The sequence below is a fragment of the Lipophrys pholis genome, assembly GCF_963383615.2.
Source record: "Lipophrys pholis genome assembly, chromosome: 1".
In the NCBI taxonomy this organism is placed as follows: domain Eukaryota; kingdom Metazoa; phylum Chordata; class Actinopteri; order Blenniiformes; family Blenniidae; genus Lipophrys; species Lipophrys pholis.
In genome coordinates, this window is record NC_137635.1 from 41,610,900 (window position 1) to 41,635,021 (window position 24,122).

At 40.1% G+C, this 24,122-nt stretch overlaps 1 protein-coding gene across 1 annotated transcript in view; it reads right to left on the bottom strand.

Annotated features, from left to right (window-relative positions):
• LOC308108274 (metabotropic glycine receptor-like) overlaps window positions 1-24,122 on the bottom strand; it is a 66,355-nt gene that overhangs the window by 15,885 nt on the left and 26,348 nt on the right. Inside the window, exons 3-7 of the mRNA XM_080461103.1 lie at window positions 21,484-21,586; window positions 16,324-16,535; window positions 14,758-14,826; window positions 5,423-5,532; window positions 3,580-3,818 (exon numbers count right to left, since the gene is read on the bottom strand). Coding sequence (XP_080317229.1) covers window positions 3,580-3,818; window positions 5,423-5,532; window positions 14,758-14,826; window positions 16,324-16,535; window positions 21,484-21,586 — 733 coding nt within the window. The remainder of the gene's footprint in view (window positions 1-3,579; window positions 3,819-5,422; window positions 5,533-14,757; window positions 14,827-16,323; window positions 16,536-21,483; window positions 21,587-24,122) is intronic.

Below are 24,122 nucleotides of genomic sequence, written 5' to 3' on the forward strand. Positions count from 1 at the left end.
TGCGTGCACAGATAGCTCATTATCATCTAAATTGTCAGTGTAATGAAATTTTGAAGCACATCAGTTCCAAAAATCAATAGTAATTACTTTTGCATGTGAAGAAGGAAATTTCTTTAGTGTTGCTCCATTTTGGAGATACGAAATAATGTCCTGAAGCTATCTAATATATCATGTTTTTCTCCAGAGTAGAACAAAAACATTATGCATCCTTCATTGTTGTTAGGAAAGACAATGTGCTGGCAAATGTAAAAACAATTTTCCAGGTTGTGATGCAATGCATATAAAAATCCCATAATTACAAGGCTGCTTTTAGTTGCTGTCAGAAACTGCGACTAAAAAACTAATACTAAGAACAGTGCCAGGGAATGTGTTGGCATACGAGTCCATAAAGTCTTTACAGTAATTACTGCCTATTAATATTTATGAATGGGCTTCGTCTATAAATCATCACTAATTACAGGGTACTTAGCCTCTGTAACGGGATGCATGAAGAGCTTGCTTACATGAGGAAAGTGATAACAATTCTGATTAATAAAGATTAATTGTGGATTCACATGAATGACTTATTGTTGGCATCATCAGCAGTGCTTTGTCTCAGCCCTGTTTTGTTTTGCATTCTCGTAGAAAATAGGATCAATTATGTATATTCAGGCCGACACGTGTTCTCTTGTCGGTATCATTACAAAATGAACAAAAACACAGAAAAGCAATTAGGCAAATTTTTCACCAGCACGACACACGCCACGGTAAATAACAGTCCTCCAAAGCAGTATTGCAGGGTGCTTGTTGTCCTCCACTGGAGTCTCAGGACACGGGTGTGTTTTCTCACAGGCTGTCAGAACAAACAGCGGGGCTCCCTGGTTTCCTATCTTGGGTAAAAGGTATGAAGAAATACACACCGACTCACACTGAGCCGCAGGAACACGGGGATTTCCTGTGAGCTACTTGTTTAATTCCTTCCAAAGCGCTGTGTTTGTTGTAGGCTGTCACAGCTTCGCACGCACGCACGCACGCACGCACACACGCACACACACACACACACACACACACGCTCTGTCTCTGAAGATGCTGGTCCTCAGCCTGGTCTCCAGAGCATCCTTAGCCGTCCTCCTTTCACGACCCCCTCTTTCTCTTCCACTCTCCTCTGAAAAGTCCGTCCCTCCTCAGCTCGCTCTGCATCGCTGCCCACAACCCTTACAAGCTTCAGACTTCACAGGCTCCTTTCTTCTTTTTCCCTGCCGCTTTCACTCTCTCTGTCTGCCTGTCTATCAGCTTTCAGAGGCAGGCCAAGCATCGCTCAGGGATCCGTCCGTTTCCTCTTTCCAAACAGGATTAGTCTTCCCTGCTGACAGACTGGCTTCAGTAAGGTGCACATCACTGCCTCCTGCTTCAAGAATCTGCCTTTAAGAAGCTACTTTAACACATATGCGAGGCCATCTGGGCCTTGGAGGATGTCTGAGGGACAGTAACTGCAACTTCATAGCACATTAGTCACTTTAAATGCTTGTTACCACACCACAAGTACTTATTCTTATAGGATGTTTACTCTCAGGGTACAAGGTGGGACCAGAACCAGGAGAGAAAATATTAATCTAAATGATATTGGTGTCCAGGGCTACTAAGACTACTCATTAATGTTGTCTTGGATGTTAATTCGTTTTAATGTGGAGTGACTTAATCATTGCTCCATCTACTATAATGTGGGATCACATTTAGGGGATAAATGTTGGAGCTGATCTGACTATTGGTGAAACGATAGTACACTCTGGATATCAGTCACTCCAAACACAGAATGACAAACAAAAACACACACAATCACATTCCTATTGAGATTTATACCATTTATCCCTAAACGTATGTTTCTGGACTGTGGGAGGAAACCCGGTGACCCAGAGGAAAAACCACAGGGGGAACTTGCAGCCCTGCAAAGAAAGTCATCCTCACTCGGACTGGATTGGCGGAATTTTTGATTTACGGGCTGCCCACTAACCCACCTTGCCACCAGTAGGCAAACAAAAAAAATTAATAAATAAAAAAGTGAATAATTTATGTTTTCCCAGATAACGTCTCATCATTTTATCCAGAGATAGATTTTTCCCTGGTGCAGACGAGATAGAAGCAGCTTGTGGAAACTCCCTGAAGACATGCTTCTGATAAAAGACTGTCTGAATAAATGATGGTGGTACCTCTTGCCTGTGGGCGGGCTATGCTTTAACATTAGTGGCAGTCCTAGTTACAGCAACGGGAAGGGTACTCAATCTTGTTGGTTACAGCGGCCCATTGTTAACTTTCCATGCAGAACCATTTATTACACCGCGTGTATGAGAAAAGGCGAATAAAATGATGGGCGCTATTGTCAGCATTCAAAAATGCATCAATTGGACGTGGAATTGGAAGTGGAAGCTTTTCAAAATGCTGCTGCGAGTACATGGAGCTGAATGAAAGGAGCCATTATAGCACAATCACGCCTCCCGGCAAACAGGGAACATGTTTTTTGAGCAGTTTACGTCTTGCTCAAACAGGTAGCTCTCTGTAGCTCCGGCAGGAAGCCCATCAAAGCAGATCAATATGCCAGTGGCCTGTACGTTTTTTATTCATTCTATTTTCTGCTACTACACCACAGTGGATGAACTTTACTTAAAGGCTCAAAACTTTAGAGAACAGTCCACTCTTTTTGTCTGCAGTCCGTTTGCTGTGGCTACTTACACCTATAGGAGAATGTCCGCAAGCTAGAAACTTAATTTGCGGTCAAGAGTTTCTTTTTTGCCATTCTGTGTCCAGCTGTTTTTAATGGTAGTCATTTACCTTTTGACCGGGCTGCTATGGGGGCCTTTAACCACTCACACTGGTGCCAAAGTCCCCACAGATGTTGGTAGTCCAAATAAAAGTCACAAAATGTTTTTTTTAGTTGGATTGGACATTTACTCTACAACTTTAAACAGGCAATTATAAGGAGCATGAAAACAAAACAATACAAACCAAAAAACTTAATTGATGTAAACTGCATAGTTAAACTATAAGGTTGGGACAAAGTTTAAAAAGTAAAGTTGGAGGACGCATTGATTTGCAATGTTATACAATTGTAGGAGCATTTTGGAACAGATCAGTCAGATGGTTGGATCATTCAGAAGGATGAAAATATCTGAAGTACAAAATATGGTCGGACTATTGTATCTCGAGAATCATCTTGAGTTGAATTGAAAATTTGTATTTCGGACACGTGGGAAGAAGAAGAAGAAGAAGAAGAAGAAGAAGAAGAAGAAGAAGAAGAAGAAGAAGAAGAAGAAGAAGAAGAAGAAGAAGAAGAAGAAGAAGAAGGAGGAGAAGAAGAAGAAGAAGAAGAAGAAGAAGAAGAAGAAGAAGAAGAAGAAGAAGAAGAAGAAGAAGAAGAAGAACAACAACAACAACAACAACAACAACAAAATAAAAACACAACGAAACAGACAAACATAACAGAGCAGAGCAAAGCAGAAGAAAAAAAGTAACGAGATAAATAATGACCCATCATATCCGAAAAGGAGCAAGACGAAGCCTATATATAGTAATTGTGTTGGATATTCACAGAATTGACATGCTCACCAACAGCCATCATGTTGTCCCACCGGTCCAGCAGACACATGCTGAACTGAAGCCCCTCAGGCGTGAGCCCCGCGGTGATCAGGGCTCGGCTCAGCTCCGGGTTCTGGCACACGGCCGAGGTCCAGGCCACCAGAAACCACAGCACCACCAAAACAATGACAGCCAGCAGCCGCAGGACCCGCCAACTGGTCATGTAAGGGGTCCTTTGTGCCGAGCGGGACAGGAACACCTTTAAGACCCTGAGCGAGAGAGCGAGGAGAAGACAGGCAGCGTCTGAGTGCCACAAACTGCAGGATGACGCCATAATGAGCAGCAAAGGTGGCTTTACTCTCCGTCCAACCGACAACTCACACCTCCAGCTGTTGCTCTTATTAACATGCCCACATGAATTGAAGGAGGGAGAAACTGCATTTCAGTCACGTTCATTCGGTATGTTGGGTTAGTTAATATTGTAATGTGTCAATTGGAGATCCCGAGAGAGGAGAAGTTCCGGATGTTAACATAGAAAACGACTCAGTTAACGCAGTCTATATTTGTAATACACATTTCAGACACTGAAAAACTTTTGAAGCGATTGACAAAAACTAATACACATGTACACAGACATTACACTAAATTACACACCGCAATACGATTAAATACTAGAGAGTTTCCCCTGACAAAGATCTGAGGATTGACGTCAGCCAACAAAAATAATCCGAATCTTATGCAGCACTTTATAAACTAATTACCACATTTTACAAAGAACATGTGAGACAGACGACATGTACAAGTACATTAAAAGCTGCGCAGTCATCACTGCAACTATTGTGATTCATATTCTTTTTTTCCACAGATAATGAATAAGCCATAGAGAGACTCAGAGCATGTAAATATATAGATCACCGTGCAGACGTATAGAAATGTAGTCAATTCTGTTCTTTCACTCCTCCTATACATTCCCTCTATCAGACTGTGACAAATCTATCTCATTTGATATATTCAGCAGCACCAGGCTGTGAGAGCTTGCCCCTCGGGGCACACTTCCCACCCAGAGAACTCAGAGGGAAAAAAAAAAAAGATTGGTAATTTTGCCAAGGGAGCACTTGTGCCGGCCTCTGACCTCCTTCTTCCATCTCGGCAACACTTGCTCACGGCTGAAGAACAGGAAGTCGGCAAGTGGATAGGGGAAAAAAAAGAAAATCTGATGTGAAATTTAAATGTGCTTATAGCACGAGATTGAGCGCATGTGTACGGGGGATGAGAGAGTGCTCATTTATTGAAAGAGAGGAGGAGTAACTCGCGGGAAAGTTAATATGAGGAGAGGAGAGACGTCTGTATTTTTAGTTTTGGCTCTTCATTACAATGGGAATTATTCATATCGAGTAGAGATAACACGCCAAATCCCACATCAATCAATCCTGAGCTTCAGAGCACTTTACAGACTTGTATGAAATACAAACGCAGAATAATAAAATAACATGTTGACCAATACATTTCTGAAAGAGGATGATGTTATGATTAACATGTAAACTGTTACTATAATTAGTATATGCTAAATCATACAAGAAGTGGAAAATCAAGTAGAAGTAACTGTGTTAAAGATAAAAAATACAGTCATTCTTAAAAGTTAGGGAATACGATATAACAAAAATAAACAAAGCTTATAAAGAAGTAGAACACAGAGAAAAATAAGATTATATAAATACACACACATTTATTCGTAAAAATTAAAACAGTATCAATCACAAAGCGTAAAAGCCAGACTAGAGACTTGACTTTTCAGTTTAAAAATAAGGCTCGCACACGGCGTTCGGCAGATGTTTCTCGATTCAAGTAACTTTGAATGTTGAGTTTTCTTTACCTGTACAGCTTGAGGATGACAGTCCCGTACATGATGGCAAAGCCCAGGAGGCGAACCCACCTCAGCAGGATGCATCGAAACACGCTGGGATTGAAGTACAAGATCATCACCTAAATAGAGACGTACATGTAGTGTTAGTGTTCACACCAACACACACGCACACGCACACACACACACACAAGTCACATAATAAGCTTCACACCGAATCACATGCATCCCTTTCCTCTCACCTTTACTGAGAAGAAACCAGAAAAGAAAATGAGGTGTGTTTGTGTGTGGGGAGCCGAGCTGGTGGCAGATTTGGCCTTGCAGACATCTCACACCTCCACAGCTCCCACCGGCAACTTTTAGATGTACGTTGCTTTGTCAGCTGCCAAAATGCATTAGAAATAAAAGTTTGAAGGGTGGTATCAGAAGCGATAGGTGACAGTGTGATTTTCTGTAAAGGGAGCGCATGTGGAATATGAGCGTGCTCATTTGCATTCTGTTTTGTATCAGCCTCTGTTATGCAAACCTCTTTCAATATGTGAATTGTCGGCTTTTGCTTCTCAGTGGGATTTCCACTAAAGAAAAAGAATATGCAGGTGGCAAATGTCAGCCTATCATTTTCTACTTGATGAGGAGTTTATTTGCAGCCATTACAGTTCTGGATGAGACTGTGACAGAAGCTGAGGAAGACGAGTGTCAAACAGAAGTCTCAAAAGATCGCGGCTTCCATTTATGATGCTATTACAGATGCATTTCTCTGTATTTGGATGCGGTTCAGCAAAGTGCGAAATCAGCGGCTGTGTGCTTAGTTCTAGTGAAGTGAAGAATACCTGAATCACCAACCTTTAAGATATACATCTTCTAAACAGATTGAGAGGCTGTTTTCTAAGTTAGATGTTAATTTTGATGTGAATCTTTTTTTTTTCAAGTGTGGGAGGATCTCAATGCATACATGCTTTGTCTCACACCACCTAGTTTTTTTTATATGTTTAAAAGTCAAGTTTCCTAATAATTCAATAATAATACAATTTCATGGTTTCGAGATGTTGGGATCCACTGAAAATAAACAGCATGTCTCTTCAAGCATGATGCTTTTTAATTTGCAAAATCTGCAAAGTCTTTACCTATTGACTGCAGTAACTCTTACACTTCATTGTTTTCTCTACATCTTATGTAGAAATTTCATTTAGCCTCTATTACACATACAATAAACTTAGTTTTAAACATGATGTAATTATTCTCAAAAATGTTACTACTGAAAAATCTAAGGAAATGAATTATGCAGGGAAACATTCCTCCCTGACCCGTTGAAAAATATGGTTTTGCAACAGATTGCAGAGCCAGATGTTTTTTTAGGATCTTTTGTGAGACTTTATTCACATCCATTAACTCCTTTGGGGCTGTGAACTAAGTAATTATAAGCAATAACAATAGCATAACACTGTACCAGTTAAAATACGAGTGCAAGATTTCTTTCACAAAAAAAAAAAACAAGCGGATGCTTTTCATCTGACATTAAAGCTCTACTAAATGTAAGTTAAGTTGCTAATGATCCACTTTAACAGGACGATTTAAAGGACGTTAACCACCTTCCACACTAAGCATGACTACAATGCAAAGTCGGTCCCAAAAAACAGCTTTTTCAAATATTTAAAAAGTCAAACTACGTATCAATTGATTGCTTCACACTCTCTAACCACATTGTTATGCGACCTTAACATACACGGGGTTTTGCATGATGGATTTGTCAGTCCTGAGTCTAACTTTCACTCCAAGAGAACGCGAAAATATCTTGGATGCTCGATCACGACAAGCCACCAGACACAGCATCTTCTCATGGTTATTAACTGGAGTTGATCCAGTGCACCTAGCAGATGGCACTTGACATGCATGAGGCTGGGGACTCCCAGGGAGAGATCCAAGCCTGGCAGAAGAGCTGAGAGCTGGGCTTCAAAGGGGACGGCGGCCAAGTTTCAATCAGGTGTGCTTTGTTTTTTATAAGTCTCAGAATATTTCACTATCACCTCTTCCAGCTCTTTTCACAGTAATGAGTTTAAAATTGTTTCAGATTTCAATTGTCTGATCTGGAGAATTGCACTAATTTGTGTGCACTACAAAGTGAGCAGAAACCTAACAGGGAAACTCTGACTGTTTTAAATAAGATCCACATGACTCTGAAAGATGTGTGGCAGGTTGACCATGACACTAAATAAACTCTCATGCGTGTAACTTCATTTGAAAGACAATATCAGCTCCGCAAATCCTGAAATTGATGATGATCTACACAGGACAGCAAACACTTACAGAAACATTTAAAACACAATTTTGCAGTTGTAATCATTCATACAAATGCAATCTAATCCCTTAATTGAGCAGAAATATGTGATTTTACACATTCCCCCCCAAACTTTAATGAAGGATGCCATGCATGTAAGTCATTAATTGCATTATAACAGATAACAGATAGAATTACACTCTGGTGAAATGCTTTGCTCTGCTGCATAGAGTAACTGTAAAAAGGCCACGTGAAACATTTTCATATTGTTTTTCAGTTTGTGCAACATCGTGGGGGATCACAACTCTTAAGTCCAAAGCACCAGAAAATGAACTTGGAAAACCAGAAAATTATCAAATAATGTGAGTCAGGGCAAAAAAATTTGAAAATGTCTCGGAAATTTTACAGCATTATTGGATTTTATGCCTTTAGACTAATTACACAAAAATCATTTGCAGTGTTTTTTGTGCAGTATATGTTTAGGAAATGATTTTTGAAGAATCATAATCAGTTCATTACTCATTCAATCAGCCGGTCAGTCACTTTAAATTACACTCGTCATGCAGATTCAAAGTCCTGCACATAGTAACAGATAAGTGATGAAAAGTCAGCCAGGGAGAAGAAGGAAACAGAAAATATAAGAATGGGAAAAGAACATAAACTTTGATTAAAAATAATTTAAGAAGACAATTAAACCAAATACAACAAAAACACTTAAACTGATGTAAAAAAAAAAAAAAAACCACCCAAAAACAAACAGATTAAACAAAATGTAAATCGTGAATTATACAAATAAAAGTTAAATGAAAACATTTAGATTAACAAATTCCAAGCTAGATAGGTTCATGGTTTACTTTAAATTATATTCTCCTAACGCAGTGTTTTTCACCCGTGCATGGCTTAACCAAAATTTACAAATACATGTTAGAAATTGCAGGATTTTTTTTCACTGCAAGAATCACAAAAGCAGGCTGTGAAATTTGCAAAATGTACAGCAAAATGACAAAATGTGTCTCGCTCATGGCAGGTTTTTGAGGAATAAAAAGACTTTTGCAGGAGGCACCCTCTTTGTTATTTGCCTCAAACTGATCAGCAACTGAAGATCAGAGTTTCCTCCTCTTTCCACTTAACCTCAAATGGATCATAATGAATGTGTCGTTAAGGATCTGGGAGGAATACGATTTATCCCTGCTCTCACAAAGCCTTGGCATTCAAGAGACGGCGGAGTAATTAAGCTTAAGTAACCACAGCACCTGTAACCTCATCTTTCTTTTCAGGAAAGAAGCAGAACATCTGTGGAAAACTCAGCCAGGCAACCAGCCAGCCCCGAGGCTGTAACAGTCTGGCTATGAGATGCGCTGAAGGAAAAAAGGAGACTTATGTGGCATTTGGATTAAATGAATCACAGAGTAAGCTTGATATCACATACAGAAATCCAAAAGACATGATGAAGAAGATGATGAAAATATAAAATCCGGCAACATCTTATGCAGCTATACAGTGAGTTTGAGGTTAAAAAGTGTAACCAGCAGATGGATCATAGCAGATCCAAGCATAGTGGTGAACTTGTCTGCCTTTTCAAAAACACGACTGTATATTGAGATTTCTCATTGAATGTTCTATTTAATAATACAAAACCAAAACAATAGATTGCACCCAACGTGGAAGAGTGCAGGTACACAGCCAACACGTCCCTGTTTCCATCCTTCAGGCTGTCCACTCTCAGCTCAGCTCGGGTACAAAGACATTTCTCACACCTCCTGATTAAGACCGTGACACACAGAGCACAGCAGTAACAGTTTCCCTCAATCCGCCACCCTCGTCACAACCTCACAGTGCCAAGTCTGCTATTGGTATGCTGGTCATGAGAGTGTGTGGGGAGCCAGGTCCATTTTACAGCCAAGAACAGCTGTTCCTTTTTAATGCTGCAGCCCAGGATCTGATAAGTTACCAAGTAGGCGTGAGACAGACAAGTGTGTATTAAATGAAAGACGGCGTGTCATCTCAAATTACTCCGTTGATATTTCAAACAAAGACACTTAGTGTTCGAGTGAGACAAAAAAGATATCTTAATGGTAATCACAACATTAATACCACAAGCTGTTTCACTGGAAAAAAAAAAAAATTAAAGGGATGAATTATAATCTAATATTCAGGATTCAGATAACAATTGGATGGCGTGGTGGTGCAGTGGTTAACGCTGTTGCCTCACAACTAGAAAGTCTAATATCTGCAATAACAAGAAAGTCTTCTCAGAGTATTCCAGCTGCCTTCACAATCCGAAAATAGCATCAAAAACCTGCCTAAATGTGCCTTTCACTCCAGTCCCCCAATGATCGAGGTCTCGATCGAGCAGCTACAGTAGCCGGCAATGTCCATTAGTGAATAATGGTAAATGGTAAATGGACTTCACTAAAATTGCGCCTTTCTTCTGCGTGAGCCGCACCCAAAGCGCTTTATATGGTTCACCACATTCACCCATTCACACACACATTCACACACCATTTGAATGATCTGAACTACTATGAGATGAAACCAATCCTCATGCAGATGAAGGGCCTTATTCACTTTGATCCTGTAGGAAATTGCACGCCAACGCAAATATAAATTGTGTGCATTTGGCAGCTGATCAGGTAAAAATAACACTCTGAGTGACATCACATGCAAAGAGCATTGGAATGGGCGTAGCATGCTTTGAGATCCTGTTGGAGACAATATAGTTAGTTTCTGTGAGCCCCCAGATGCACACAATCCGGTGTAATATCACAGGGCTGCACTTGATGTTTAAGAAAGTTATGGAACATACTGGAGTGTTACAGCAAATACGTTTGAATTTAGCACAAAAAAAAAAAAGAGATAAGAAAACTGCAACATGGAAGATGATCTGTCATGGAGGCCAAAGCTGTGGGAAAAAGAAAAGCAGTGAAGTGATTCAAAAAAAGATTTAAAGACCTAAGATGTGGGGCAACACAGGAAATATCTTCTAATAAAGTCCAGAAATGTGTTTATGTTGTCTGATTCCAAAGCAAATTAGAATTTATCCACATTGTGGTGTTGTTTTAAATGTTTTTCACCACAACTGTATACATCTTTTGTTTGTTCATTGTTTGGTTCAACTATTCTTTCAGCTCTTGATCCATCCTATGAATAAATCTGTGGCTTCCTGTGCTGTAGCTGCGCTGCATTGCCGGGAAGTTGGGGAATTGCGGCACATATCAGTCATACCTGTGAACAGAGGTGTTTGCGGATGTTTTTCTTTCTTCTTTTTAACAGAGCTTATTAGACCCAGCTGTCACTGCCTCTCTATGCTCCGAAGACACAGACACGAAAAGGGGTCTCAATATTCCCACTTTAAAGCCGACACACACCGAGGAATCTTGGCTTTCTTGGATGAATGACGAGCAATCGTGTCTTCGATTCTGGGTTAAAAATCGTACAGTGAGAGGGGGTTCGCAGAAAGGGGTGTCACAGTCGCGTGACCACAGACAGCCCCGAGAAAATCCTCTAACAGTGTCAGAAATGTGGAAACGCCTCACAGTGTGAAGGCTTCTACAGGCCACAGCCACTAATAAAGCACAAAATGACACAAAAACAACAGTTTGCAGCCTTCATGGGAGATAAAATTGTGGCAATCAACGCACAGGTCCCCTGTTCCAGTCCAGGTCTGGCTTTATGCTCAGTAGAACACCAAACTAAGTGCTGCGTATAAACACAGGTGACACAATGTACAGTCGTTGTGCTGCTAGTAACCTTACAAGACTGCGACGACTGTAAAGAACCCAGTCTGTAGGCGCTTTTACTCCTCAAAAGAGGAATAGAGAATATGGAATTAAGTCTACAGAAAAACGTGCCAAAGTTTCCCAACATGCTACAATAATAATATTATTATGAGTAGCAGCCGGTTCACAGTTTAATTGTCTAGAGAAATTAGAACTAAATAGCTTCTGTTTGCATTGATTAGGCTCTTTGTACTCTCATTCTTCCAGGTATAAGGCACCTCGAAGCCACTTTTCTTTTTCTGAAAGAGTTCCTCAAATGATGAAGATCTTTTTTTTTTTTTTTTTCTTTCGTCTAAGGTTCGTTTAAAGTTTTTCTTCACAAAACAAAATGCAGTTCTGTTCATGGGAGGAGCTGCTATTGTCGAATGAAATAAACATGCTGTGAACAGATAGAGAGGGAGTAAAGGCAACCCATGTTCATTCAAAAACCAATTATTTCCCCTCTGTCTTTCTTTCCAATCTTCTGCGCCTTCTCCTCACTCTCACGCTAACCTGCCTCCAGGATGGGCTTCCTACAAGGCGCCTTCATCTCTTTGCCTCCTGAACCAGCATCCAGTCTTCACAGTCTTCCCTGGTCTGCATGATAGGCCAAAAAACAAAATATCACCGCTCCGAAAACAAGCGGTAAAAAGTAGGCCAGGCTGCTTCTTACACCCACATGCTGCACATGAATGCAGAAATGCAAATTCAAGCACAGAAAACGTGAGAGTCACACACATCATCCCCCCCCCACATTCTGCCTACACAGACACACAGAAACACACAGAATATGGGCGGATGCAAATGGCATCGCACCCATTCTGCATGACTTGCCTGTATGGACTTTAAGCCCACAATGAAATGCCACGTTTTGATATTGCGCAGAAGAGAAAGTGGCTCTCTTGCTTTGCGTCCAGTCTCCCATGCCTCCTCCATCAATTAATCAGCAGAAGTATTTTTAAAACAACTTGTGCAAGAACTTGATGGACTGTTTAAAAATGCATTGCGCACCAGAGCGGAGCAGCTGCAGCTGAGAAGGCTTGTGATGGTGGCAAGGAGATGAAAAAAAAAAAAAACTAAAAAAAAAAAAAAAAAAAAAAAACTGCGAGCAGCAGCAGCAACAAACGTAAAGACTGCGGGAAAGGAGACAGACACAAAGGTGAGACTGAGAGAGAACATGCAGAGGAGGAACTGAAAGGAAAACATGAGGGGAGAGGGGGCTGTAAAAAGAAAGAGAAAAAAGCCAGAGATGAGGAGGAAAGCACCAAGAAATGTAGAAAAAAAAAGATGGACAAATAGAGGTGCAAAGGGAGGGTGAGACTCTCCATCCAAGTGTGTGTGAACGTGGGAGAGTGGCAGGACATTTTTGAGGGGCTATTTCTGGTGCTGGAGCGATCCTTTGGGTAAACTTGGGGGGGGGGGAGGATGGATGGAGGCGAGATGAAGCAAGGTGTGGTGACATCATGAAAGACCTATCAGCATGCGGCACTTTATCTCCTGCAGCAAAATCAACAATTGGGGTAAATACCGAATATCAATATCTGAGTTATCGTAACCTTCCTGAAAATTTTAGCAGATGAAGAAAACCTTAATCCTGCGAGTCAAACACGCTCTGTCTCTTTCTTCCCAACAGATTTACCCCCAAAACAGCCCCCCCCCCCCCCCCCCCCACACACACACACACACACACCTCCATCTCCGCAAATGGCCAGCCAACAGGCTTTGTGTTCGTGAGGAGCAGTGGCTCATGGTTGGCCGTCTGTGCAAGTATTTGAAGGGAGTCAATTCCCAGACTGCATCAGATCTCCCTGTTAACATGGCGCGCAGGTTTCTTTCCATCTGTTTCCCCTCTGAAGACGGGGCTTCTGACGCAGCACTCCAGGTGCACCGTGGGCCGAGTGCACAAGTGTAAACACACATATATACACTGCGCATCGGCGCCCGCCCACGTGGACCCACTCACACTTACAGACACAAAGACTCGCGATGACACACTCAGAATAGGAGTTGCTTGTACTCTGCGACACGTCAACTGTGATTCCAGCTCTTTGTCGTAGTCCAGACAATGATCAGGACGACTGTGCTAGAACAGTAACGAGCTCTTATGGTTTATTGATCGTCCATTTTTCTGAACTTCAAACTAAATACTGACGCAACGTTTGAATCAAATACGAACTAGAGTCAGGGGTGAAAATACCCGTTGAAAGTTTTCAGAAATCATTTTTTGCCAACATTAGGTGTTGGGTCGGTTTCATATCTTATAGCAGATTTAATGCAAAAAAAAAGAAGAAACAAAGTTTAAGAATCCACAACATTTTTGACAAACATGATGAAATTGCAAAAACTTTTTTTGAAAATATGAAGTTTTAAGGTCTTATACAGCTAGTCAATAAATTGGAGACATTTCCATAACATTGTCATACCTCTCATTTTTCCTTAATCTATTCGAATAAGACATAATTTAAAGTGTAACTTTAGTTTCTATAATTTTACAAGCAAATTAAAAAATAACGAAGGCCTCAGAAAACCTTATCATCTTACTATAGAGTTGCTCCTCTTAAAGAAGTAGTATGTTTTACTTCAATCTTTATCATTTTCTTTATTCTTGGGAGAAAAAAGTGTCTTAAAAGAAAAAACAAAACATTCTAAATAATCTTAAATGAAATATGCTGTTTCTAAATATTAAAAAGCAATAGGCATACATTGTATAAAGCACACACCAACAGGATGGCCAAGGTGGTCACAGTTAAAATGATAATCAATAAATCTCATTTAAAAATGCAAGTATTCTTAGTTAGCACTTATTCGATGGTTAAAACATCTTCATCTGTCTTCATTATCTCTCTTCCCTAATTTAAGTTGTATTGGAACAAAGTTTTAATGAATGAAACACTAATTGACATTAACAATAAGTCTTTTCTTTTTTTTTAACCTCCATTTTCCCTGTTTTGGTAAAGTATAAAATTGTCTCACCATGAATAGGCCGTGACCCTGAGATGGACAAAGCAGTATAAAAGAAAGATTTTAACGGTTTAGATAAAGTTTGTTTGTTGTTTTTACTAGTAACTGCTTAATTGGTTGAATTGAAGTTGTATGTCGTTGGCGTTCATCTAAATGATCAAAATTGTGTATTAGAAACGACACATATGTTCTTTTTATAGCTCCATGATCACTAACGGCATAAGCATAGTTGATCATATGGAGTCTTGTTTGGCAGGAAAAACATTTCTGAGTGTGAAAAACAAACAAACGGAAGCAGTAATCGACACATGATGAAATTGGGGGTGTCACATGAGATCACAGCAGACACTTACAGGGAAGTAGAGAAGTAACGCCCCAAACAAGATGGCTTCAAGCAGAATGAGCCCAGACGTGCGGATTCTCTGTGCACAAGGGAAGAAAAACAGACATCTCATCAATCAGTGATAGTGAGAGGATAATTATTTATGGATTTATGTGCCAAAGGGTCCTAAAATAAAAAAAATGAAAAGAAACTTGTCTGTTGTTATGAGATAAGATAGAAGATCAAATAGCAGTTAGTTTCAGCAGCAACACAGATTATTAATGAGGAACTAATCCTGACGAGCATGCTGAAGTGTCAGTAATGTTGCTGCTGTTTAAACATGTTTGTTCTGGATTCGTGTCGTGTTTTCCTAAATGATGGCAGTAGCTCTCTCGTTTGTCTCATTGTCCTCTGGGGCTGCTGTAATTTGATTTTCAAATCTTGTTGTGGTGACGTTGACGTCACTGTTTGTTCTTAGTAATTCTCAAAATGAGCTGGAGCGCCTTCTTGCGTGCCATTCTAGGAAAATAACAAACCAATGCCTCTTACAAAGCAAATAAACAAAAGAGTAATTCAACATATATTTGGGATATTCTCTGAAACACAAAGTGACAGCAGAACTTTTCTGGGTAGCACTTAATTATCTACATAGAGAATTTTCTTTTCTTTTTTTTTTCTTGATGTAAATGCACGTTTCTCCGGGGATTTTTCTTGTGAACTGAAGTAATGTGGGAGAATCTGACAAATGTCTATAAATAGCTCAGCAGGAAAGATTTAACTCAAGTTTGCCTGAGGACTGGTTGTAATTATCCTACACTGCAAGCATCACATATTTATTTCGTTAATTTCTCTGTCAGAGGCCCTAATATGCAACAACTTTTCTGGGAAACGGTGAGATTTCAGATTTGAGGGAACACACTCAAAACCTTGATTATGTGTTTTAGAGAAAATTAAACGATGAAAGCTCATAAAATGAAGTGGATCATCTTTATTTAGCTCCTAGAAGAGATAGTATTCAATTAAAAGTGTGTCGTCACTTTAAATACATATAAAATCACAGAAGCTGTAGAGGCTATTTATGTCTATAGTTGAACGCATGTAAAAAACAAACACCATCGAAATGCAGTTTACCGTACTTTATATAACCAAGAAAAGGAATAGGCTATTTATGACTATACTGTAAATTCTTTTGGAATAACTTAAAATATGTGCAATTTACAAACAAAAATCCAAAACAACAAACGAAAAGAAGATCTAAAGAACATAACTTAGGAATGACATATTTAATGATTATGTGATTCATTACATTGAAACATTTAAAATGTACTACATTATTGGCCACAAATAGGTAGTGATCAAGGTTTTTTATTTTCAATCACTCATGTCATTGTTCATCCACTAATAGGATAAGTGGGGTGGGATTAGCTCCACAATGAGAGAGCTTAGATTGACTTAATAGATGATGTTCATATTGCTGATGTGCTGTTGATGCATACATTAAAGAAAGACATCAAATCAAGACACTTCCTACTTCATAATAACTATTAAATGTATTCTGCTCCCGTCACCCTCCCCCAGCGATCCCCGCCTCGCTCACCTTGTTTCTCCTGAAGTGGTACACCACCACCATGCTCGCCAGGTCCAGCACCATGCACAGGCCCTGGAAGGAGGCCACAGCGAGCCGCAGGGCGCCGTCCTCCTGCACCAGGCAGGGCGTGTCGTCCCGGCAGAAGGGGCAGCCTTCACGGCATGGCAAACACTTACTGGATATGTCGGAGGTCTCATCCCTGTGAGAGCCTTGCTCCTTGCCTGAGGATGTGAGGACACTTGCTGTTAACATAGACTTATGCTTTCAGACCTACCACACGCATGTTGCTTAATTCTATTAGATTATTTTTTAGGTGTTTTAACCTGCATAAAGATGCTGCACATAGTGCACCATTAAGAGTGTCTCAGATCTGATTTATAGAACAGTTTTAGGATCATCAATGTAATACGTTTGCATTTAACTGTCATGCAACTTCTAATTAATTGCTCAATTAATGGAGTTGAAACATCAAAAAGTATAGCCTTTAATTGGGCAGATGAGGAAATAGTGAAGGAAAAACAGGTGAAATATTGTCACGCTGCTCTCTATTGTCAACTATTGTCATGTGAACAGGTGACATCGTCTGACGTGTCTTGTTTAATTGACTCCCAGGTAAACATTCCCACCCCTGCTGAGACTGTTGACAATTTGCATGACAAGCTGCCTTGAATTGAATCAATTACCTGTAAGGATTCCAGTAAAAATATATTTCTCACCCATGCAATGTTGCTGCTGTGGTGGGATTTGGAGTCAATCTGTAATTTAAATCCTTCATTTTCACCACATACCCACAATGCAGCTCCTCCAGAAAATGATGTTTGATAAGCATGTAATGCCTGTGTAAGTCCCAGAGCTGATAAACTATGCTAACACGGTGCAGGAGTTGCTCTGTGCCTTGGCAGCGCAGGATAGGAAGAGAATGTGCCGCAATAACCAACACTCCACTTCAGCATAAATTTACTGGTCAGTTTAAAGGGGGATGTGGACGCATTCATCCAGCAGTCTTTCAGTCACTGGTTTAGGGAATAAAATTAAGTGGTTTTATTAGCATTTTTATTTGTTTCTCTGTGTTTAAGGATTCAGAAAAAGAAAGCAAGGGAGGTGACTGTTTTGTCATTATTGCTGTGAATTTCAGAGAAGCTGTTTATCTTTTCTGGCTTGCTTGGAGTCACTGGTTTTAACTTTTCCTGTGTTCCCATCCATATTCAAATTATGGCGTATGCATATGCTTTAAAGTGATCATCTGCTTTTTTCTTCTGCAGCAGTGTTTCAGACCACATTATAGTACATCATGCATACAATCATCTTCCCTGCTGATTAGGTTTTGACCTCGAGTGGGAGGGACCATGGTTTGAATCCCGACTGCTGATACAAGATCATCCACCTTAAAAACATAAACTCGCTGCTCTGCAAGTGGCAGTAGTGACCAATTTAAAAAGGAGCAGCCAAACGGGCCCTTGTAATGCACAATGAAGTAAAAATGAAAAAAGAAATGTGCACATTTTTAACATCCCCATTTTATTTTTTAACTGTTAAACCATGCAAAGTACCTGGCTTTTTAACACAACTGGATCGATCCAATATCCTGCACTGCACAATTAGTCCGCAGAGCACTACATGTCTCCTATTTGTAAACCGAAAGTATCATAACAAGAAATGTAATGTCTTTTCACCCAATGGTTTTAGACACAATAAATTCCCCACTGGTAAAAAAAAAAAAAAAAAAAAAAAAAAGAGTCCCTTTTAAAAACTGATTTATGGACATTCTTCTGACTGCAAGAAGCTTGTCTGATTCATCCACATTTGACTGAGTCCCGGTTATCTTATAACGGAAACTATTCCAGTCGGGCGACACGTGGCTGAGCGGGAAAATGAGAACCCTGGTCATACTGTGTTACCTGTGCTTGGAACAAATCATAGTCACGATGAAGGAAAGCGGGGTTGAAGAAACCCCACTGAAGTTGTCATTTCCCTGTTCGGTTCTCACATTTCCTGTGTGAGGCCAGATGTTCACAGTGATACTGCGCCTCTCTGTTTGTGATCACACTCTCTGCCTTCCAGACCATTAAAGTAACGTCAGTGATCCTCAAGAGGCTAAATAATTGCAGTTTAGAGCTTTTCAGTGAGGCGAAATTAATGATGTTCAAGACAACTGTGGTTTTGTATGTTTTCATGTGTCTATTCTGTTATTTGGCGTCACACCATTACCTCTAATCTTTCCTGCCTGGCTTTCAGAGTTACTTTTTCTCACAGGAGAGTTAGTCAAGCTTCTTTAGTGCTCCTGAACCCCAGAAACACTGTCAAATAATGTATGCTCATACTGTATATGTGCATATTGATTTTCATTCGTTATAACCATTTTCTGATTTCCATTCAGGCCTGCCTGTTGCTGGAGAACGATTTCTTTTGCAGTCTCATTATTTAAAGCTTGATTTGTTTTTTTGAAATGTTCCAAGGAGGAAATCAGGGTCACACGTAACCACAACCCCACCTGAGCCCTCCTGAGTTTTAATGAGGTGGCCTGTATGGGCTCCGGAAGATGAATCTCTTCACAATCGGAGCCTTTTGATGACAGGCCTCATCACGCTGCATTATAATAACGCTACAGCTTAGCATATCAACCCCCCTGGGGTGCTGTATTGTTGGAGTCATAGATGGAAACCACCGCTGTTGCCTGATTATCTTGCTCATCAGGGCCAAGCTTTCTGCCCGAGGACGCTGCAGGGCTTTCAGTCAAGGTGCCAGAAAACAGACTTTCAGATCCAAAGCACGATCACGGAGCTAAAGTTAAGGATATACTTGAAAATCTCAAAAGGTGAAAAGTAGAGCATCGGTAGAAAAAAAAGAAAAAGATTTGAAGCCAAGCCGGGTGCACACATACAGGTTTAAAGTGTCTGTAACCGAAAAAATCATGAATATGGAAGAAAGCAGAACATTAGAATTAGAACTTTTTCCTTAACCAAGTTCCTGCACATATTGAAGTTATATGCAAATGACTGTAATTAATATCTTCCAAAAAAAAAAAAATTAGTTGTGATCGGTTTTGTTTTTCTAACATGTGCAATGAAGTCAGCCATTTTCCAGGCAATTCAGGATGCATTCAAATAATCCCTACGAGAGCAAAGGATTAACATCTAACCTTGAGTTACATGTCAAAGTATCACATTTTGTAGGTGAACCATGTGTTTTTACAGATATAACCATCCTGCAAGTTATCAGCTCTGTTGCTTCCTTCTCTTTGGTCCAACCTCATTAATAATGAATGTAAAGGTGTTTTGGTGCACCAATGAAACTAATTGCATGCATTGTGTGGATGGTTCCAAAATATGATCAAATGGTGTTCTTATTTTGTCTCTTTTCTGTCGTTAGATGTATCGAGAGAATAATCTCCAGAAGCTTCTCTGCTCACTCCCACCTTCTGATTTCGCAGTGTTATAAATACACATAATTTCACCTTCATTCTCTAAGCTTCTCTTATGAAACCGATTTTTCATCAGAATGATTTTGCTCCTCTGACCATCCCGATAATGAAATCCTCAAAAACATCTTGTGTTGGATCTCATCGTCATCATTAAAGTAAACCTTGCACAACAGAGTTCAATTGTGCTGGCAGAAAGAGCATCACATATGTAGAAATGTTGGCAGGAGTAATTATAGAAGAGGAGCAGGCAGAGGAGGTCACGTATCAACAGAGAGAAAGGAGGAGGAATCACACAGAGGCCCATTTGGCTCTCATGTAGAGACAAAGTTACATCATACAAGCAGAGGTGTTTTAAAACCACCACCACTCAGACCTATTCATACATCAACATTTTGACAGGGCAACCAGTGTGTTATTATCTATGACTATCAAATCCAATCTGCCGGTTGCTTGCGGTTTCCAACAGCCAAGTTACTATAGATGTTAAACTGTTAACTATACCACTGAAAGGGGCTTGAAACCACTGCGTATGTTGCCTTTGAGTCTGTAGAAACGGACAAACGTATAGATATAACGTTTGTATTGGCGCTTGGAACGATTTTGAGTAACTGTTGCTTCACAGCAAGAACATTAGGGTTCAAATTCAGGTCGAAGGGTTTCTATTCTCAGCATGCACGTTTCATTACAAAAACAACCAAGAGCCCAAGGCCTGGCATGCTAACTACATCGTTGTCAGTGTTACTGCTGTTTTTGTTTCAACAGACGTCGTTTTGAAAACATCACCATGTAAACATAAAAAGTTTTTGAAACAAAAACACTTAAACAATGTGGTTTCATTTTGGTGTGTGTGCGTGCGTGCGTGCGTGCGTGCGTGCGTGCGTGCGTGCGTGCGTGCGTGCGTGCGTGCGTGCGTGCGTGCGTGCGTGCGTGCGTGCGTGCGTGCGTGCGTGTCTGCATTGGTCCTTTAATGGACTGATACAGATTTTACTGTGTGTAATCCTGTATTGTGATTCTGAGTTTTTGTGTTTATGTTTACATGCTCGCATCATGAATCCTGCCGAGGTTTTGTCTGCCGCCTGTTGAGTGTTGTGAACGCTGCTCATTGTTTTCGGTAGCTAATGTGTTTCCTCGTTTGAGATTAATAACCCTGCCAACTGTTCCAGCCTCTAATGACGACGCGTAGTTGTTACCTTGAATTTAGAAAATTCCCTAATGAGGGAATTTACTAATTCTCACATACAGACCCTTCCTTTTAATTACACGATTATGAACTGTGACAACAGATTGTATATATTAAGGATCCTTGCAGAGCATCTTGGTTTCAAAATGAATCAGCAGGAAACAATGGCAAGCGGTAAAATAAGTGTGACTAATCCTTCTATTCTAATTTATTCCACCGAGGTGTGTTCTCTTCCCACACCGCTAACAAGTGATCCAACAGGTCTGTGATTCAAATGCCACCTGTGGCTCTCACTCGCTCTCTCAATAGAAACATAGTAGACATTTCTACAATAACAACAGTCAAAATCCTTTCACTGGAACTTGAGGTTTCATAACCTCAAAAGCCCCGGGATACCCATTCAAAGCTGGAACAAGAATTTCAAACACAATATGTGACTGTCAGCTGAAAACAATTTTTCATTTTTTTTTTCTTAAGTCCCAAAAGCTTGCTTTGAAAGATCCAAAGTTTTGATCTGACAGCTCACTGCAATGTGCGTTTTTATATTACAGAGGGATTTGTAACCTACTTTTAAAGCCATTGAGCGCCACTCGGCTCGGATGGAAAAATCCTCTCCTGCACTGGCACTTGTATTTGTCCAAAACAAATCCGTGACCGACGATGGGAGTGCACTGGAAGACAAGAGAGGGAGAGAGAGAAAAAAAAGAAAAAGGCAGAGAAGCACACGTGCAGATTAATAACAAGATCACTGTTCACGCCTTTTGGTTGTAATCAACGAGAATATCACCGAATGGAGCCGTGTGGGTGCAAAAGTGAGAGGCCGAGGAGTAAATGACGTAGATGTGAAACAACAGGATGGAGGAGGACGATCATCCAAGATGTTCACTGAGTTGACTCAACTCTGTTTGTGCTTTTTGAATCCAAAAGCAAGTGGGTGTGAGAGATTTGTGGCATTTGTGTTGCCAAATATGGAAGATAATACAAAGAAACAATAAAATGCCCTTGAAATTATAATCACTCAAAGAAAAAAATTGTCAAATTTGGTATGGAAAAAAAGATATTATTTAAATGTGTTTTAAAAATTCAGAAATTCAAAAGTAACCCATTGTGTGGGAAACCTTTCTGTGGGACACCACTGAGCTTTTAAAAACTATGTCCATGTTGTTCACCTTATTTGTGATTAATAACGCGATAAGATTCTGTTTCCTTCGATATGTTTATGCACCTGAAGTCCAGTTATTTCCAGCAGCAGATGTTACCAGTGCCTAGATGTCCTGCTCGGTCTGTCACTGTTGAAAATTACATCGCCTTCGCAGGCTCACATACAGCTGAAAATGTCCACCTATATTAATGTCTGAACAAAAATAGCTTATGTGCACATAAGCGAGTAGCAACAGGAACACAACAGTTACTATACCGTTTCTGTTTTGTTCAGGGGTATTATTATCATTATCATTACCTTTTACTTGGGGACTTTATTGGCCAGAGAGGCTGACTTATACAAGCAAATCCATCCACACAAACAGTACAAAGAGGACCATGATCTGCTTACAAATGCTATAACAAAGAGGACATTTCACAGACATTTTATACAGTGGACACTTGCTAACATTACATCGATATTTATAAGACATAACAGTCTGTGAAGCTCACACTGCTGTTTAAAAGTATTTTATTTGACATTTTATTTAATTGTTGGCAGGAATACTGGATTTGCAGTGCACTGAGTGGACAGCTCTATTGATATGGACGATACACAAATGGACTGCTGTGCACGGGATTAAAGCTTATGTCAGCCACTTGAAGGGATCTCCATTTAGAAAAGAATCTATATCACTTCAATATACACTAGTATATTTACTAGGTGTTCAATACTTTGTTTTGTGATGAGACATCCATTTCTGATCAGAAACTGTACTGCTTGTCCTGTGTCTGTCTCCACAGAAAACCAAAACAAAAGTTTTACGAATCAGTAAAGGAGGGCTTCATGTCAACACCTTTGGCTCAAGTCATTTTTTTGAACGAAATGATTGTTTTATTTAGCCCGATCGAACCGAATCCCTGGACCATCCTGATGTGAAAGCGTCACAGATCCCCCACATAGGCGTTAATGAGATTGTGTGTGCTTGTCTGTTTCTCAGTTTCTCCCCAAAGTTGAATAAAGTGGTCGAGAAGATGGATGGATAGACGAATGGTGATCATGTTGATTGCCTTCTGTCCAATGTTGGCTCTAACATATGTTTTAAACGCATACCTGTGCCTTCAAATATTTATGAAAATGTACATGAATCCTTGTAACTGAACATGTGCAGGGCAGTGGAGCAGCAGGCAACGTGGTGAAAAAATTATTTATTTCTGATGTTTTATCGTGTCCTATCATGACAACCAAATGTAAAAAAAAATAAATAAAAAATTAAGTTGATACAATAAATACAGATAGCACACTGTAAATACCATCTTGTTCCTACTTGCTTCTAGATCGCAGGCCCACCGCAGTGAGTGATGTCAGCTAATGAACTTGTTCTGAGTCGTGTTCCTGAGTCTCCTACAACGTCGACATACTCTTTTGCAGTATGAAACAGCACACGCCCCAGTTATAAACATGCTCGGTGTCGGGGGAAATCACAGGGCTTTGCCAAGCAACAGGGAAACTAATTAATATCTAAATTAAGAATTAAGGGTTGTTTGCGGAATTTAAGTGCGCCTGCATATTTCCTGCTTGAACTGATAACTATGGGTGCGACGGGGGCTTTACGGACCATCTGGAGCTAAAACACATACACAAACAGACAAAAGACACGAGTGCAGAGCCGCACAGGTTCCCGTATGGATCCTGCACACTCATGTGAATGCACATACGGGCACTAAATAAAGCCGCAATAAATTTCACATGAATGTTCATAAATAGTACATCACATTGCATGCCAGGAAAAAAACCCCAGTGTTTCTCCTCTGAGACAGTCGCAGTGGCGAACAGCAGCACTGTATTTATAATCACACGACTCAGTGACAGCCACTGATAAAGTCTTCTTATTTTTTACTCACATCCAAAGCATGCATGTTATTAATGAAACATTTTTGTAGATTATACCAGAAACGTGTTGTTTGAATGTATCTTAGAAGAGGGAGTCTGATATAGGAACAGCAATCTCCTGAGTTCAAGGACTCGCCTGACAGCAGCTGGAAAGCTCAACAATTATTGAATCT